Source organism: Salmo salar, chromosome ssa12 (genome assembly GCF_905237065.1).
Source record: "Salmo salar chromosome ssa12, Ssal_v3.1, whole genome shotgun sequence".
Taxonomy (NCBI): domain Eukaryota; kingdom Metazoa; phylum Chordata; class Actinopteri; order Salmoniformes; family Salmonidae; genus Salmo; species Salmo salar.
In genome coordinates, this window is record NC_059453.1 from 7,120,001 (window position 1) to 7,135,189 (window position 15,189).

Consider the following 15,189-nt stretch of genomic DNA (forward strand, 5'->3'; position numbering starts at 1 on the left):
GGAGAAGGGGAGAGATGGAGAGAGAGAAGGGGAGAGATGGAGAGGAGAGAGAGAAGGGGAGAGATGGAGAGGAGAGTGAGAAGGGGAGAGATGGAGAGGGAGAAGGGGAGAGATGGAGAGGAGAGAGAGAAGGGGAGAGATGGAAAGGAGAGAGAGAAGGAGATATGGAGAGGAGAGAGAGAAGGAGAGATGGAGAGGAGAGAGAGAAGGGGAGAAATGGAGAGGAGAGGGAGAAGGAGAGAGATGGAGAGGAGAGAGAGAAGGGGAGAGATGAGGAGGAGAGAGAGAAGGGGAGAGATGGAGAGGAGAGAGAGAAGGAGATATGGAGAGGAGAGAGAGAAGGAGAGAAATGGAGAGGAGGAGAAGGGGAGAGATGGAGAGAGAGAGAGAAGGGGAGAGATGGAGAGGAGAGGGAGAAGGAGAGAGATGGAGAAGGGGAGAGTGGAGAGAGAGATGGAGAGGGAGAAGGGGAGAGATGGAGAGGAGAGAGAGAAGGGGAGAAATGGAGAGGAGAGGGAGAAGGAGAGAGATGGAGAGGAGAGGAGAGAGAGAAGGGGAGAAATGGAAAGGAGAGAGAGAAGGGGAGAAATGGAGAGGAGAGGGAGAAGGGGAGATATGGAGAGGAGAGAGAGAAGGGGAGAGATGGAGAGGGAGAGAGAAGGGGAGAGATGGAGAGACAGTGAAATGACTTTTGTAGAGTTGAGGTTTTAAAGAGTGGGTTTTGTGTTAGAATGTTCCTGTCCAGTAATAATGAGAAGTATCCATTATAGTGACAGGCTGAACTCACATCACAACATCATTATTCTGGATACATCATGTTGTTATAGAATACATCACAACATCATTCTGCTGGATACATCATGTTGTTATAGAATACATCACAACATCATTCTGCTGGATACATCATGTTGTTATAGAATACATCACAACATCATTCTGCTGGATACATCATGTTGTTATAGAATACATCACAACATCATTCTGCTGGATACATCATGTTGTTATAGAATACATCACAACATCATTCTGCTGGATACATCATTGTTGTTATAGAATACATCACAACATCATTCTGCTGGATACATCATGTTGTTATAGAATACATCACAACATCATTCTGCTGGATACATCATGTTGTTATAGAATACATCACAACATCATTCTGCTGGATACATCATGTTGTTATAGAATACATCACAACATCATTCTGCTGGATACATCATGTTGTTATAGAATACATCACAACATCATTCTGCTGGATACATCATGTTGTTATAGAATACATCACAACATCATTCTGCTGGATACATCATGTTGTTATAGAATACATCACAACATCATTCTGCTGGATACATCATGTTGTTATAGAATACATCACAACATCATTCTGCTGGATACATCATGTTGTTATAGAATACATCACAACATCATTCTGCTGGATACATCATGTTGTTATAGAATACATCACAACATCATTCTGCTGGATACATCATGTTGTTATAGAATACATCACAACATCATTCTGCTGGATACATCATGTTGTTATAGAATACATCACAACATCATTCTGCTGGATACATCATGTTGTTATAGAATACATCACAACATCATTCTGCTGGATACATCATGTTGTTATAGAATACATCACAACATCATTCTGCTGGATACATCATGTTGTTATAGAATACATCACAACATCATTCTGCTGGATACATCATGTTGTTATAGAATACATCACAACATCATTCTGCTGGATACATCATGTTGTTATAGAATACATCACAACATCATTCTGCTGGATACATCATGTTGTTATAGAATACATCACAACATCATTCTGCTGGATACATCATGTTGTTATAGAATACATCACAACATCATTCTGCTGGATACATCATGTTGTTATAGAATACATCACAACATCATTCTGCTGGATACATCATGTTGTTATAGAATACATCACAACATCATTCTGCTGGATACATCATGTTGTTATAGAATACATCACAACATCATTCTGCTGGATACATCATGTTGTTATAGAATACATCACAACATCATTCTGCTGGATACATCATGTTGTTATAGAATACATCACAACATCATTCTGCTGGATACATCATGTTGTTATAGAATACATCACAACATCATTCTGCTGGATACATCATGTTGTTATAGAATACATCACAACATCATTCTGCTGGATACATCATGTTGTTATAGAATACATCACAACATCATTCTGCTGGATACATCATGTTGTTATAGAATACATCACAACATCATTCTGCTGGATACATCATGTTGTTATAGAATACATCACAACATCATTCTGCTGGATACATCATGTTGTTATAGAATACATCACAACATCATTCTGCTGGATACATCATGTTGTTATAGAATACATCACAACATCATTCTGCTGGATACATCATGTTGTTATAGAATACATCACAACATCATTCTGCTGGATACATCATGTTGTTATAGAATACATCACAACATCATTCTGCTGGATACATCATGTTGTTATAGAATACATCACAACATCATTCTGCTGGATACATCATGTTGTTATAGAATACATCACAACATCATTCTGCTGGATACATCATGTTGTTATAGAATACATCACAACATCATTCTGCTGGATACATCATGTTGTTATAGAATACATCACAACATCATTCTGCTGGATACATCATGTTGTTATAGAATACATCACAACATCATTCTGCTGGATACATCATGTTGTTATAGAATACATCACAACATCATTCTGCTGGATACATCATGTTGTTATAGAATACATCACAACATCATTCTGCTGGATACATCATGTTGTTATAGAATACATCACAACATCATTCTGCTGGATACATCATGTTGTTATAGAATACATCACAACATCATTCTGCTGGATACATCATGTTGTTATAGAATACATCACAACATCATTCTGCTGGATACATCATGTTGTTATAGAATACATCACAACATCATTCTGCTGGATACATCATGTTGTTATAGAATACATCACAACATCATTCTGCTGGATGACATCATGTTGTTATAGAATACATCACAACATCATTCTGCTGGATACATCATGTTGTTATAGAATACATCACAACATCATTCTGCTGGATACATCATGTTGTTATAGAATACATCACAACATCATTCTGCTGGATACATCATGTTGTTATAGAATACATCACAACATCATTCTGCTGAATACATCATGCTGTTATAGAATACATCACAACATCATTCTGCTGGATACATCATGTTGTTATAGAATACATCACAACATCATTCTGCTGGATACATCATGTTGTTATAGAATACATCACAACATCATTCTGCTGAATACATCATGTTGTTATAGAATACATCACAACATCATTCTGCTGGATACACCATGTTGTTATAGAATACATCACAACATCATTCTGCTGGATACATCATGTTGTTATAGAATACATCACAACATCATTCTGCTGGATACATCATGTTGTTATAGAATACATCACAACATCATTCTGCTGGATACATCATGTTGTTATAGAATACATCACAACATCATTCTGCTGGATACATCATGTTGTTATAGAATACATCACAACATCATTCTGCTGGATACATCATGTTGTTATAGAATACATCACAACATCATTCTGCTGGATACATCATGTTGTTATAGAATACATCACAACATCATTCTGCTGGATACATCATGTTGTTATAGAATACATCACAACATCATTCTGCTGAATACATCAGTTCATGTTGTTATAGAATACATCACAACATCATTCTGCTGGATACATCATGTTGTTATAGAATACATCACAACATCATTCTGCTGGATACATCATGTTGTTATAGAATACATCACAACATCATTCTGCTGAATACATCATGCTGTTATAGAATACATCACAACATCATTCTGCTGAATACATCATGTTGTTATAGAATACATCAGAGGGCAGGTCAACAGCAGAATATTGCGCATGTGTACTCTTCAGGGACAAGGGTAGGGAGTCAGAAAGGAACCATTGTGTCAGTAGAAAATGGTCTCACTTCCTGTGTGTGACTTCTTCCTGTTTTCTGTGATGTGATCAGATCCACTACTGGCAGGGTGACAGACAGAACCAGACAGAGAAGGTGACGGTGGTGTTTGTTCCTGACACACGTGTTCATCTGGTCAACCTCACGTGTTACATGTCCTATCTCGTCACGCTGTCTGCATTCAACGTGGCTGGAGACGGCCCGCCCAGCGAACCCCGGGGAGCCAAGACCCTACAGGCTGGTAGGTTCCCTAACCTCTAACCTCTAACCCCAGGGGGCCAAGACCCTACAGGCTGGTAGGTTCCCTAACCTCTAACCTCTAACCCCAGGGGGCCAAGACCCTACAGGCTGGTAGGTTCCATAACCTCTAACCCCTAACCCCAGGGGGCCAAGACCCTACAGGCCAGTAGGTTCCATAACCTCTAACCCCAGGGGGCCAAGACCCTACAGGCTGGTAGGTTCCATAACCTCTAACCCCAGGGGGCCAAGACCCTACAGGCCAGTAGGTTCCATAACCTCTAACCCCTAACCCCAGGGGGCCAAGACCCTACAGGCCAGTAGGTTCCATAACCTCTAACCCCTAACCCCAGGGGGCCAAGACCCTATAGGCCAGTAGGTTCCATAACCTCTAACCCCTAACCCCTAACCCACCCAGTGAACCCTGGGATGCGTATGTGTTAGACCTGGCTTCAAATATGATTTGAAATCAATGAAAAATCTTTATCTGGGCTTGATAATGATGGAGCCTGTTGTAATGGAAGGAATATAACAGTCCCCAGACTGTCTAAAGCAGACACTGAGAGTATACACATACATCTAATAGGATCTGATCCCAGATCTGCACTGTCTGGTTGTGTTATTAAAGTTGAACATCTAGATGGTATGAATGTAATGATCACCTGTGTAACCTACTCCCCCCCCCCAGCCCCCAGCCAGCCTAGTTTCCTGTCGTTTTCGGAGGTGACAGGATGGAGTGTCAACGTCTCCTGGGGGGCGCCCAGCGCTTCTAACGGGGTAGTGGAGGGGTACAGGGTGGTCTACCAACCCACACAGCCTGTACAGGGTAACTAATACCCACACACACCAAGCAACACACACACACCAAGCAACACACACACATGTCTAGCAACACACTCACACCTAACAACACACACGCCTAGCAACACACACACACCTAACAACACACACACGCCTAGCAACACACACACACCTAACAACACACACACATGTCTAGCAACACACACACACCTAACAACACTCACACGCCTAGCAACACACACACACCTAGCAACACACACACACCTAACAACACACACACACGTCTAGCAACACACTCACACCTAACAACAAACACGCCTAGCAACACACAGACACCTAACACCCACACACACGCCTAGCAACACACACACACCTAACAACACACACGCATGTCTAGCAACACACTCACACCTAACAACACACACGCCTAGCAACACACAGACACCTAACACCCACACACACGCCTAGCAACACACACACACCTAACAACACACACACACATCTAGCAACACACTCACACCTAACAACACACACACGCCTAGCAACACACACACACCTAACACACACTCACATGCCTAGCAACACACACACACCTAACAACACACACACACGTCTAGCAACACACTCACACCTAACAACACACACGCCTAGCAACACACAGACACCTAACACCCACACACACGCCTAGCAACACACACACACCTAACAACACACACACACGTCTAGCAACACACTCACACACACTGAACAACATACACACCAGTTTCTGCGTCTTTCTTGACATGATGATAAAGAGGAAAATGTTGCTGACACACAAAACAAGTGGTTCAATGGTGTTTAATGGTGTTTACTGGTGTTTAATGGTGTTTACTGGTGTTTAATGGTGTTTAATAGTGTTCAATGGTGTTTAATGGTGTTTAATGGTGTTTAATGGTGTTTACTGGTGTTTAATGGTGTTTACTGGTGTTTAATGGTGTTTAATAGTGTTCAATGGTGTTTAATGGTGTTTACTGGTGTTTAATGGTGTTTACTGGTGTTTAATGGTGCTTAATAGTGTTCAATGGTGTTTAATGGTGTTTACTGGTGTTTAATGGTGTTTACTGGTGTTTAATGGTGTTTACTGGTGTTTAATGGTGTTTAATAGTGTTCAATGGTGTTTAATGGTGTTTACTGGTGTTTAATGGTGTTTACTGGTGTTTAATGGTGTTTAATAGTGTTCAATGGTGTTTAATGGTGTTTACTGGTGTTTAATGGTGTTCAATGGTGTTCAATGGTGTTTACTGGTGTTTAATGGCGTGTAATGGCGTTTAATGGCGTTTAATGGCGTTTAATGGCGTTCAATGGCGTTTAATGGTGTTTACTGGTGTTTACTGGTGTTTAATGGTGTTTAATGGCGTTTACTGGTGTTCAATGGCGTTTAATGGCGTTTAATGGCGTTTAATGGCGTTTACTGGTGTTTACTGGTGTTTAATGGTGTTTAATGGCGTTCAATGGTGTTCAATGGCGTTTAATGGCATTTAATGGCGTTTAATGGCGTTTAATGGCGTTTAATGGTGTTTACTGGTGTTTAATGGTGTTTAATGGCGTTTAATGGTGTTCAATGGTGTTTAATGGCGTTTAATGGCGTTTAATGGTGTTTAATGGCGTTTAATGGCGTTTAATGGTGTTTAATTGTGTTTTGTGTGTGTGTGTGTGTGTCCGTGTGTGTGTGTGTGTGTGTGTGTGTGTCTAGGTGTGAGTCGGGTGGTGACGGTGGATGTGAAGGGTAGCTGGCAGCGTTGGTTAAAGGTCAGAGACCTGACTAAAGGAGTAACCTACAGGTTCAGTGTCCAGGCCAGAACAGTCAGCTACGGACCTGCTGCACACTGTAACGTCACCTCACAACCTCTTCAGGGTAAGGAGGGGGGGAATGGTGTGTGTAGTGTGTGAGGTGTGTGTGAGAGGTGTGTGTGTGTAGTGTGTGAGGTGTGTGTGTGTAGTGTCTGAGGTGTGTGTGTTTATTGTGTGAGGCGTGTGTGTGGTGTGTGAGGTGTGTGTGTGAGGTGTGTGTAGTGTGAGTGTGTGTGAGGTGTGTGTGGTGTGTGAGGTGTGTGTGGTGTGTGAGAGTGTGAGAGTGTGTGTGTGACGTCTGTGAGTGTAGTGTGAGAGTGTGAGAGTGTAGTGTGTGAGGTGTGTGAGAGTGTATGAGTGTAGTGTGTGAGGTGTGTGTGAGAGTGTGAGAGTGTGTGTGTGAGGTGTGTGGAGTGTGTGAGAATGTGTGTGAGAGTGTGAGAATGTGTGTGTGAGGTGTGTGAGTGTAGTGTGTGAGGTGTGTGTGTGTAGTGTGTGAGGTGTGTGAGAGTGTGTGTGTGAGGTGTGTGAGTGTAGTGTGTGATGTGTGTGAGTGTAGTGTGTGAGGTGTGTGAGTGTAGTGTGTGAGGTGTGTGTGTAGTGTGTAAGGTGTGTGAGAGTGTGAGAGTGTGTATGTGAGGTGTGTGAGTGTAGTGTGTGAGGTGTGTAGTGTGTAAGGTGTGTGAGAGTGTGAGAGTGTGTGTGTGAGGTGTGTGAGTGTAGTGTGTGAGGTGTGTGACGTGTGTATCAAATCAAACATTGTCACATGCGCCGAATACAAGTGTAGACTTTACCGTGAAATGCTTTACTTACAAGCCCTTAACCAACAGTGCAGGTCAAGAAGAAGAAGAAAATATTTACCAAGTAGACTAATATAAAAAGTAATAATAAAAAGTAACACAATAAGAACAACAATAACGAGGCTATATACAGGGGGTACCGGTACCGAGTCAATGTAGAGGCTGTATACAGGGGGTACCGGTACCGAGTCAATGTAGAGGCTGTATACAGGGGGTACTGGTACAGAGTCAATGTAGAGGCTGTATACAGGGGGAGCTGGTACAGAGTCAATGTGGAGGCAGTATACAGGGGGTACTGGTACAGAGTCAATGTGGAGGCTGTATACAGGGGGTTACCGGTACAGAGTCAATGTGGAGGCTGTATACAGGGGGTACCGGTACAGAGTCAATGTGGAGGCTATATACAGGGGGTACCGGTACAGAGTCAATGTGGAGGCTATATACAGGGGGTTACCGGTACAGAGTCAATGTGGAGACTATATACAGGGGGTTACCGGTACAGAGTCAATGTGGAGGCTATATACAGGGTGGTACCGGTACAGAGTCAATGTGGAGACTATATACAGGGGGTTACCGGTACAGAGTCAATGTGGAGGCTATATACAGGGGGTACTGGTACAGAGTCAATGTAGAGGCTATATACAGGGGGTACCGGTACAGAGTCAATGTGGAGGCTATATACAGGGGGTACCGGTACAGAGTCAATGTGGAGGCTATATACAGGGGGTACTGGTACAGAGTCAATGTGGAGGCTATATACAGGGGGTGCTGGTACAGAGTCAATGTGGAGACTATATACAGGGGGTACCGGTACAGAGTCAATGTGGAGGCTATATGCAGGGGGTACCGGTACAGAGTCAATGTGGAGGCTATATACAGGGGGTACTGGTACAGAGTCAATGTGGAGGCTATATACAGGGGGAACCGGTACAGAGTCAATGTGCAGGGGGCACCGGTACAGAGTCAATGTGGAGGCTATATACAGGGGGTACCGGTACAGCGTCAGTGTGGAGGCTCTATACAGGGGGCACCGGTACAGCGTCAGTGTGTAGGCTCTATACAGGGGGTACCGGTACAGAGTCAGTGTGGAGGCTATATACAGGGGGTACCGGTACAGAGTCAGTGAGGAGGCTATATACAGGGGGTACCGGTACAGAGTCAATGTGGAGGCTATATACAGGGGGTTACCGGTACAGAGTCAATGTGGAGACTGTATACAGGGGGTTACCGGTACAGAGTCAATGTGGAGACTGTATACAGGGGGTTACCGGTACAGAGTCAATGTGGAGGCTCTATACAGGGGGTACCGGTACAGAGTCAATGTGGAGGCTCTATACAGGGGGTACCGGTACAGAGTCAATGTGGAGGCTATATACAGGGGGTACCGGTACCGAGTCAATGTGGAGACTGTATACAGGGGGTACCGGTACAGAGTCAATGTGGAGGCTATATACAGGGGGTACCGGTACAGAGTCAATGTTGAGACTATATACAGGGGGGTACCGGTACAGAGTCAATGTGGAGGCTGTATACAGGGGATACCGGTACAGAGTCAATGTGGAGGCTATATACAGGGGGTACCGGTACCGAGTCAATGTGGAGGCTATATACAGGGGGTACCGGTACAGAGTCAATGTGGAGGCTATATACAGGGGGTACCGGTTACAGAGTCAATGTGGAGGCTCTATACAGGGGGTTACCGGTACAGAGTCAATGTGGAGGCTGTATACAGGGGGGTACCGGTACAGAGTCAATGTGGAGGCTATATACAGGGGGGTACTGGTACAGAGTCAATGTGGAGACTATATACAGGGGGTTACCGGTACAGAGTCAATGTGGAGGCTATATACAGGGTGGTACCGGTACAGAGTCAATGTAGAGGCTATATACAGGGGGTACCGGTACAGAGTCAATGTGGAGGCTATATTCAGGGGGTTACCGGTACAGAGTCAATGTGGAGGCTGTATACAGGGGGTTACAGGTACAGAGTCAATGTGGAGACTGTATACAGGGGGTTACCGGTACAGAGTCAATGTGGAGGCTGTATACAGGGGGTTACCGGTACAGAGTCAATGTGGAGACTGTATACAGGGGGTTACCGGTACAGAGTCAATGTGGAGGCTGTATACAGGGGGTTACCGGTACAGAGTCAATGTGGAGACTGTATACAGGGGGTTACCGGTACAGAGTCAATGTGGAGGCTATATACAGGGGTTCCCGGTACAGAGTCAATGTGGAGACTGTATACAGGGGGTTATCGGTACAGAGTCAATGTGGAGGCTGTATACAGGGGGTACCGGTACAGAGTCAATGTGGAGACTGTATACAGGGGGTTACCGGTACAGAGTCAATGTGGAGGCTGTATACAGGGGGTACCGGTACAGAGTCAATGTGGAGACTGTATACAGGGGGTACCGGTACAGAGTCAATGTGGAGGCTATATACAGGGGGTACCGGTACAGAGTCAATGTGGAGACTGTATACAGGGGGTTACCGGTACAGAGTCAATGTGGAGGCTGTATACAGGGGGTACCGGTACAGAGTCAATGTGGAGGCTGTATACAGGGGGTACCGGTACAGAGTCAATGTGGAGGCTGTATACAGGGGGGTACCGGTACAGAGTCAATGTGGAGGCTATATACAGGGGGTTACCGGTACAGAGTCAATGTGGATGCTGTATACAGGGTGTACCGGTACAGAGTCAATGTGGAGGCTATATACAGGGGGTACCGGAACAGAGTCAATGTGGAGGCTATATACAGGGGGTACCGGTACAGAGTCAATGTGGAGGCTATATACAGGGGGTACCGGTACAGAGTCGATGTGGAGGCTCTATACAGGGGGTACCGGTACAGAGTCAATGTGGAGGCTATATACAGGGGGGTACCGGTACAGAGTCAATTTGGAGGCTATATACAGGGGGGTACTGGTACAGAGTCAATGTGGAGAATATATACAGGGGGGTACTGGTACAGAGTCAATGTGGAGGCTGTATACAGGGGGTACCGGTACAGAGTCAATATGGAGGCTGTATACAGGGGGTACCGGTACAGAGTCAATGTGGAGGCTATATACAGGGGGGTACTGGTACAGAGTCAATGTGGAGGCTGTATACAGGGGGTACCGGTACAGAGTCAATGTGGAGGCTGTATACAGGGGGTACCGGTACAGAGTCAATGTGGAGACTGTATACAGGGGGTTACCGGTACAGAGTCAATGTGGAGGCTATATACAGGGAGTACCGGTACAGAGTCAATGTAGAGGCTGTATAAAGGGGAGCTGGTACAGAGTCAATGTGGAGGCAGTATACAGGGGGTACTGGTACAGAGTCAATGTGGAGGCTGTATACAGGGGGTTACCGGTACAGAGTCAATGTGGAGGCTGTATACAGGGGGTACCGGTACAGAGTCAATGTGGAGGCTATATACAGGGGGTACCGGTACAGAGTCAATGTGGAGGCTATATACAGGGGGTTACCGGTACAGAGTCAATGTGGAGACTATATACAGGGGGTTACCGGTACAGAGTCAATGTGGAGGCTATATACAGGGTGGTACCGGTACAGAGTCAATGTGGAGACTATATACAGGGGGTTACCGGTACAGAGTCAATGTGGAGGCTATATACAGGGGGTACTGGTACAGAGTCAATGTGAAGGCTATATACAGGGGGTACTGGTACAGAGTCAATGTGGAGGCTGTATACAGGGGGTACTGGTACAGAGTCAATGTGGAGGCTGTATACAGGGGGTACTGGTACAGAGTCAATGTAGAGGCTGTATACAGGGGGTACTGGTACAGAGTCAATGTGGAGGCTGTATACAGGGGGTTACCGGTACAGAGTCAATGTGGAGGCTGTATACAGGGGGTACCGGTACAGAGTCAATGTGGAGGCTATATACAGGGGGTACCGGTACAGAGTCAATGTGGAGGCTATATACAGGGGGTTACCGGTACAGAGTCAATGTGGAGACTGTATACAGGGGGTTACCGGTACAGAGTCAATGTGGAGACTGTATACAGGGGGTTACCGGTACAGAGTCAATGTGGAGGCTCTATACAGGGGGTACCGGTACAGAGTCAATGTGGAGGCTCTATACAGGGGGTACCGGTACAGAGTCAATGTGGAGGCTATATACAGGGGGTACCGGTACCGAATCAATGTAGAGACTGTATACAGGGGGTACCGGTACAGAGTCAATGTGGAGGCTATATACAGGGGGTACCGGTACAGAGTCAATGTGGAGACTATATACAGGGGGGTACCGGTACAGAGTCAATGTGGAGGCTGTATACAGGGGGTATAAGTACAGAGTCAATGTGGAGGCTATATACAGGGGGTACCGGTACCGAGTCAATGTGGAGGCTATATACAGGGGGTAACGGTACAGAGTCAATGTGGAGGCTCTATACAGGGGGTACCGGTACAGAGTCAATGTGGAGGCTATATACAGGGGGTACCGGTACCGAGTCAATGTGGAGGCTGTATACAGGGGGTACCGGTACAGAGTCAATGTGGAGGCTGTATGCAGGGGGGTACCGGTACAGAGTCAATGTGGAGGCTATATACAGGGGGTTACCGGTACAGAGTCAATGTGGAGGCTGTATACAGGGGGTACCGGTACAGAGTCAATGTGGAGGCTATATACAGGGGGTACTGGTACAGAGTCAATGTAGAGGCTGTATACAGGGGGTACTGGTACAGAGTCAATGTGGAGGCTGTATACAGGGGGTACTGGTACAGAGTCAATGTAGAGGCTGTATACAGGGGGTACTGGTACAGAGTCAATGTGGAGGCTGTATACAGGGGGTTACCGGTACAGAGTCAATGTGGAGACTATATACAGGGGGTTACCGGTACAGAGTCAATGTGGAGGCTATATACAGGGTGGTACCGGTACAGAGTCAATGTGGAGACTATATAGAGGGGGTTACCGGTACAGAGTCAATGTGGAGGCTATATACAGGGGGTACTGGTACAGAGTCAATGTAGAGGCTATATACAGGGGGTACCGGTACAGAGTCAATGTGGAGGCTATATACAGGGGGTACCGGTACAGAGTCAATGTGGAGGCTATATACAGGGGGTACTGGTACAGAGTCAATGTGGAGGCTATATACAGGGGGTGCTGGTACAGAGTCAATGTGGAGACTATATACAGGGGGTACCGGTACAGAGTCAATGTGGAGGCTATATGCAGGGGGTACCGGTACAGAGTCAATGTGGAGGCTATATACAGGGGGTACTGGTACAGAGTCAATGTGGAGGCTATATACAGGGGGAACCGGTACAGAGTCAATGTGCAGGGGGCACCGGTACAGAGTCAATGTGGAGGCTGTATACAGGGGGTACCGGTACAGAGTCAATGTGGAGGCTCTATACAGGGGGTACCGGTACAGAGTCAATGTGGAGGCTATATACAGGGGGTACCGGTACCGAGTCAATGTGGAGACTGTATACAGGGGGTACCGGTACAGAGTCAATGTGGAGGCTATATACAGGGGGTACCGGTACAGAGTCAATGTGGAGACTATATACAGGGGGGTACCGGTACAGAGTCAATGTGGAGGCTGTATACAGGGGGGTACCAGTACAGAGTCAATGTGGAGGCTATATACAGGGGGTACCGGTACCGAGTCAATGTGGAGGCTATATACAGGGGGTACCGGTACAGAGTCAATGTGGAGGCTATATACAGGGGGTACCGGTACAGAGTCAATGTGGAGGCTATATACAGGGGGTACCGGTACAGAGTCAATGTGGAGGCTATATACAGGGGGTACCGGTACAGAGTCGATGTGGAGGCTCTATACAGGGGGTACCGGTACAGAGTCAATGTGGAGGCTATATACAGGGGGGTACCGGTACAGAGTCAATTTGGAGGCTATATACAGGGGGGTACTGGTACAGAGTCAATGTGGAGGCTATATACAGGGGGGTACTGGTACAGAGTCAATGTGGAGGCTGTATACAGGGGGTACCGGTACAGAGTCAATATGGAGGCTGTATACAGGGGGTACCGGTACAGAGTCAATGTGGAGGCTATATACAGGGGGGTACTGGTACAGAGTCAATGTGGAGGCTGTATACAGGGGGTACCGGTACAGAGTCAATGTGGAGGCTGTATACAGGGGGTACCGGTACAGAGTCAATGTGGAGACTGTATACAGGGGGTTACCGGTACAGAGTCAATGTGGAGGCTATATACAGGGAGTACCGGTACAGAGTCAATGTAGAGGCTGTATACAGGGGGAGCTGGTACAGAGTCAATGTGGAGGCAGTATACAGGGGGTACTGGTACAGAGTCAATGTGGAGGCTGTATACAGGGGGTTACCGGTACAGAGTCAATGTGGAGGCTGTATACAGGGGGTACCGGTACAGAGTCAATGTGGAGGCTATATACAGGGGGTACCGGTACAGAGTCAATGTGGAGGCTATATACAGGGGGTTACCGGTACAGAGTCAATGTGGAGACTATATACAGGGGGTTACCGGTACAGAGTCAATGTGGAGGCTATATACAGGGTGGTACCGGTACAGAGTCAATGTGGAGACTATATACAGGGGGTTACCGGTACAGAGTCAATGTGGAGGCTATATACAGGGGGTACTGGTACAGAGTCAATGTGGAGGCTATATACAGGGGGTACTGGTACAGAGTCAATGTAGAGGCTGTATACAGGGGGTACTGGTACAGAGTCAATGTGGAGGCTGTATACAGGGGGTACTGGTACAGAGTCAATGTGGAGGCTGTATACAGGGGGTACTGGTACAGAGTCAATGTAGAGGCTGTATACAGGGGGTACTGGTACAGAGTCAATGTGGAGGCTGTATACAAGGGGTTACCGGTACAGAGTCAATGTGGAGGCTGTATACAGGGGGTACCGGTACAGAGTCAATGTGGAGGCTATATACAGGGGGTACCGGTACAGAGTCAATGTGGAGGCTATATACAGGGGGTTACCGGTACAGAGTCAATGTGGAGACTGTATACAGGGGGTTACCGGTACAGAGTCAATGTGGAGACTGTATACAGGGGGTTTCCGGTACAGAGTCAATGTGGAGGCTCTATACAGGGGGTACCGGTACAGAGTCAATGTGGAGGCTCTATACAGGGGGTACCGGTACAGAGTCAATGTGGAGGCTATATACAGGGGGTACCGGTACCGAGTCAATGTAGAGCCTGTATACAGGGGGTACCGGTACAGAGTCAATGTGGAGGCTATATACAGGGGGTACCGGTACAGAGTCAATGTGGAGACTATATACAGGGGGGTACCGGTACAGAGTCAATGTGGAGGCTGTATACAGGGGGTATAAGTACAGAGTCAATGTGGAGGCTATATACAGGGGGTACCGGTACCGAGTCAATGTGGAGGCTATATACAGGGGGTACCGGTACAGAGTCAATGTGGAGGCTCTATACAGGGGGTACCGGTA

At 46.3% G+C, this 15,189-nt stretch overlaps 1 protein-coding gene across 1 annotated transcript in view; it reads left to right on the plus strand.

Annotated features, from left to right (window-relative positions):
• LOC106593331 (protein sidekick-1) overlaps positions 1–15,189 on the plus strand; it is a 607,750-nt gene that overhangs the window by 532,912 nt on the left and 59,649 nt on the right. Inside the window, 3 exon segments of the mRNA XM_045692043.1 lie at positions 4,135–4,321; positions 5,006–5,143; positions 6,851–7,012. Of these exon segments, the coding sequence (XP_045547999.1) occupies positions 4,135–4,321; positions 5,006–5,143; positions 6,851–7,012 (487 nt within the window).